Source organism: Cibotium barometz, chromosome 12 (genome assembly GCF_041138505.1).
Source record: "Cibotium barometz isolate CiBa-2024 chromosome 12, ASM4113850v1, whole genome shotgun sequence".
Lineage (NCBI taxonomy): Eukaryota > Viridiplantae > Streptophyta > Polypodiopsida > Cyatheales > Cibotiaceae > Cibotium > Cibotium barometz.
The window spans coordinates 11,375,420-11,379,910 of NC_141057.1; the positions used below are offsets into that span (position 1 = coordinate 11,375,420).

Here is a 4,491-nt window from a genome sequence, read left to right on the forward strand (position 1 = left end):
TATGCTGCACTAGGACTTCCTTGATGGTTGTCCTTCCAACCTCTATCTTGAAGTCTTTCACTCTTCCTTTCCATGACGCCCTAAATGTATTCTTGTTGCTTGTCTTTCTTCTCTTCCTTGACTGCATAAGGACCCATGTGCCCTTGGTGATTAGCACTTCAGTCCACTGATTTTGCGCATTGAGAGAGTTGGATACAAGTATAGCAAACACTAATGATCTTGGTAATCATCTATGATGGCATTAGCGGGGCAAAATCGGGATGATATAAAACGAAATTTGCTACCCATCTTTTCAAGAAGAAATGGAGTACAAAAGGCTAAAGCTTTAGAAAATGGAGTGCAGCAGAAGGTAGAGGAAATGAAAAGAGTGTGAGATATTGTTTAAGCCCAAGAGGAAGTTTGAGAAGGAGAGAATTTTTTCTCCTTTGTTGCAAAGATGTGTATTTAATACATGGATACGAATAGAAGTTTCCCTACCTACAAAAGTGTAAAAGTGTGTTTAATGGATTCAGGTGTGAAAAGTGCCTATCAAGTATAAGTAGAGTATATTTTGAGGTGAAAAAAAAGAGTTTTTGGATTAAAAAAAAAACCTATTTTCCAACGTAACGTTACCTTCTTCCTGATTGGATGCGCTCCTTTTTCTCTCTCTACTAAAAGGCCCCTACGAATGACCTCCAAAATGTCCTAATGTGGAGGTGATATGATAATGTGGAGGTGATATGACAATGGTGATGAAATTGCAGATTCAAGATGGCAAATTTGCATAGGAATTTTTATAATGTATTTTAAAAAATATGTATGGAAGCAAATCTTTCTTAGACTTAGCAGTTTGAGAGGTGTGCACTTTAAGACAGAGTGCAGGCATTATGGTCGATGTTTAATAGGAACGAGAAGCTGCACCTCTACGGTCACCATAGTCTTTAAGGGCCATGGCTCACGGGTTTGGGCCTTTGACCCTTGGCCCTTCCATGTTTTTCATGTTGGATTTCATCCGCCGCAGCAGCAGCAATTGCATGACCCGTTTTAAAATTAAGGTCTCCCTCGCGCTGCTTGCGCGTTTGGCTCCTAACAATGGAGGCATGGCGGAGGAGTGGCGGCGTGGCGGAGCTTTCCAAGTGGGTGGGGCTGGTGGCGGCCATCTGGGTGCAGGCGTTTGCGGGCAACACATTCGCCTACGCCAACTACTCCGCCTCTCTCAAGTCGGTGCTGCAGCTGAACCAGGTGCAGCTCAACTACCTTGCCCTCTGCAAGGACGTTGGAGAGAACGTGGGCGTCCTGGCTGGCCTCCTCAGCAACCTAGTACCCCCTTGGGTCATCCTCTCCATGGCCGCCCTTGAAGGCTTCGTGGGCTTCGGCTCCCTCTGGCTCGTTGCCAGCCGCACCATCAACCCTCGCCCTCTCTGGCAGGTCCACAAAAAACCCACAACCCACCCTTTTTTATTTTTTGCTTTTTCTTAGTTTGAATCAATGCCCATATTTTAGCAGGATTACAGAATGGCCATGGTTGCAGTAAATGGAGCTAATTTGAAATTAATCCTCGAAATATAAATGTTTTGACACTGAACTTACTCCAGATTTTGCATGCTTTTTGCAAAATTAATTTTCCAACTAAATCTAACCAGGATGCATTTTTTTCATTCATTATCAATTTTGAAAACTTTAACTGAGAATTTTTTACCTGTAATTGAGCATGAGAAAGCTTGCAAGTTTTGAATACGGTCCCATTTAGATCGCTACTAGAGTTTACAGGAATTCTTACTTTGTGAGCATGAGAGGGTTTGTAGGTTTTGAATAAGGTCCCATTTAGATTTGCAGAATACAAGGGTACTTGCTCTACCAGGTACTTCCATTCTGTCCAGAATCTGACATGGCATGCACTCCATCGTCATCAGCCAGGGAAGGCTGTCTTTACATCACTGTTATGTCCGTCATGGCCTAGGATAGCCCTGGCTTATCCAGTTTCCAGAAAAGGGCTCCCAGCTTCGCAGATCACCCTGCAGCCTCATTCCATATTCCTCACAGGATTTCTAAGTTTTGAATGAAGATTGACACATAATTTCTGAATTTTGAGAGTCGGATCTTAGTTGTTGTGTAACTTGACATTAACACTGCCAATCATTGCAGATGTGCCTTGCAATTTTTGTGGGCGGGAACAGTATGACATGGTTCAACACCGCAGTTTTGGTTACCTGCATGAGGAACTTCCCCAACACCAGGGGCACTATTGTCGGGTTTCTCAAGGGTTTCATTGGCCTCAGTGGTGCCGTTTTTACACAGATATTCAAGTCCCTGCTGGGCAGTGATGCAGTCAGGCTTCTCTTTTTCCTGGCTGTAGGGCCAACCCTTGTATGTTTGTGTTGCATGGGCTTCATCCGGCCTGTTCCGCCTTCACCAAGTGGGGGATCTTATTATAAATTGGAAGAGGAGCAGAGGCAGTTTCAGTTCATATACATTGTTTGCATCGTTCTTGCCATTTATCTGCTTGTTGCTGTTTTCTTGGATGAGCTCGTTACAAACTCTCTCGTCTTACACATAATTGTAACTGTGATGCTGCTGTTTCTTTTAGCTCCCATTATTGTTCCTTTAAGGGTGCTCATACAGGGTCTAATGTTCAAGAAGAAGGCTGAAATGGATGTAAAAGAAACATTCCTATCATCGGTTGTTCCCGTACACCAGCCTCCAAAAACTCCTGACGAGAAAGGGGATCTAGGTGGTGATAAAGGAGACTTGATAGAGCAAGCTCTTGAAGGTGAAGAAAAGTTGAGCAAGAGGGGTCCCAAGGTTTACGAGGAGGATGCAGATGCCCTGCTGGCCCTCGGTGAAGGAGCTGTAAGGAGGAAGAAGAGGCGCCCAAGGAGGGGTGAGGACTTCAAGCTGCGACAAGCTTTGAGAAAGGCTGACTTTTGGCTCCTGTTCTTTACCTTCTTCTGTGGTGTGGGGACGGCTGTCACGGCAACCAACAATTTGAGCCAGCTTGGGCAGGCACAGGGCTACAATCAAGTCTCCACTTTTGTAATGCTTTCAAGCATTTGGGGCTTTCTTGGTCGACTCGGAGGCGGCTCTGTGTCGGAGTATTTCATCAAGTTGGCTTCTTAATCCTCTCGTCAATTCTGCTTCCAATTTTTTTGTCTACAAACTGTTTCAGGATGCCCTGTGATTTAATCTGCATGATCCTTACCTGCAGAGCATCTACCACTCCTCGTCCTGTTTGGATTGCTGCTGCTCAAGCTCTGTTGATCATTGCCCACATGCTCTTTGCCTTGGCTCCTCGAGGCTCACTCTATCTTGCCTCCTCAATCATGGGTCTTTGCTATGGCATCCAGATAGCAGTGATAGTTCCCACAGCTTCAGAGATTTTTGGGTTGAAACACTTCGGCAAACTCTACAATTTCATCACATTGGCTGACCCCATGGCATCACTCTTGTTTTCCACCCTTCTTGCAGGCAACCTGTATGATCGTGAGGTAACTCGGCAGTACGGTGTCCCATTACGAGAAGCATCGAATCTGGTATGCACAGGAGCCCATTGCTTCCGTGTGACATTTCTGGTAATGGCTGGAGTCTGTGTGGTGGGAGTAGGTCTTTGCGTTACCCTGAGCATCCGGCTTAAGCCGGTATACACAACACTCTATGGAGTTCAGATTTCTGAAAGCTCCTCTTACAGCACCCTTTCATCCTCTGCCTCGGACAATTCATTTCCCTCGGAAGATGCCTCCTCCTCTTCCCCTCGTGCATCATTCACATTTCCACATACGCTGTCCTCCTTGTTGCTCCCACAGGGATGTGATGCAGACTTGCACTGAAGCCTTGTCTCTGGGGGGGCGACCAGCACCTCAACATATATGTAAGTCCAAGCCATCATTTGCATCAATCAAGACAACCATTCATTTAGAGCTGGCCGACCAGCACCTCAACATATATATAAGTCCAAGCCATCATTTGCATCAATCAAGACAACCATTCATCATTCTAATAAGTAGTATTCAGCAGTTAGCATGTAGAAGGGGCCAGAGGTCAACCCCCAAGGGCCTAACCATGTACAAGCATTCAGTCACCTTTTTGTACCATATTAAATACAAGAAAACTTGACACCGACTATATCTCCTCTATCTCCTCTATCTTAATCATGTTTATTTCAGCATCTTGTTCTTAATCAAGCTTAGGGTTGTGGATTGATATAGCAAGGCATCCGCGCATGCAACACCCATCCTCTCTCGTGACACTTTTAAAAGCTGTTCTACAAAAAAAAAAGTTGCATTCATCACATGGCATATTAGGGCTAAAATTTGCAATCTTGCCTAGGCCTACAAGGTACCTTGGTCTTCAAGTGAAACCCTTTCTTTAAAAAAAGTCATTATTGTGAGGAGGTACAACACACAAACGATTTTTACATCACTCTACTCACTCTTTGAGAGGAGTGAAAGGGGAGAAGGTAAGCTCAACTGGAAGGTGTGAGCACTTCTTGGGCAACCCTCTCTCAAATAGATCAAC

General features: G+C 44.8%; 1 protein-coding gene across 1 annotated transcript; it reads left to right on the forward strand.

Moving 5' to 3' along the window:
• Positions 1–918: 918 nt before the first annotated feature.
• Positions 919–3,951, forward strand: LOC147633054 (protein NUCLEAR FUSION DEFECTIVE 4-like). Its single transcript, XM_086806051.1, has 3 exons — positions 919–1,407; positions 2,125–3,083; positions 3,185–3,951. The coding sequence occupies exons 1-3, from the start codon at positions 1,072–1,074 to the stop codon at positions 3,801–3,803; spliced, it is 1,914 nt and encodes a 637-aa protein (XP_086662177.1). The 5' UTR covers positions 919–1,071; the 3' UTR covers positions 3,804–3,951.
• Positions 3,952–4,491: the final 540 nt, after the last annotated feature.

Excerpts from the sequence above, each read along its gene's own strand:
- LOC147633054 (XM_086806051.1), top strand. The coding sequence starts at position 1,072 with ATGGAGGCATGGCGGAGGAGTGGCGGCGTGGCGGAGCTTTCCAAGTGG. Across the intron at positions 1,408-2,124 it reads ACCCTCGCCCTCTCTGGCAG|ATGTGCCTTGCAATTTTTGT; the intron begins GTCCACAAAAAA and ends CAATCATTGCAG. Across the intron at positions 3,084-3,184 it reads GTGTCGGAGTATTTCATCAA|AGCATCTACCACTCCTCGTC; the intron begins GTTGGCTTCTTA and ends CCTTACCTGCAG.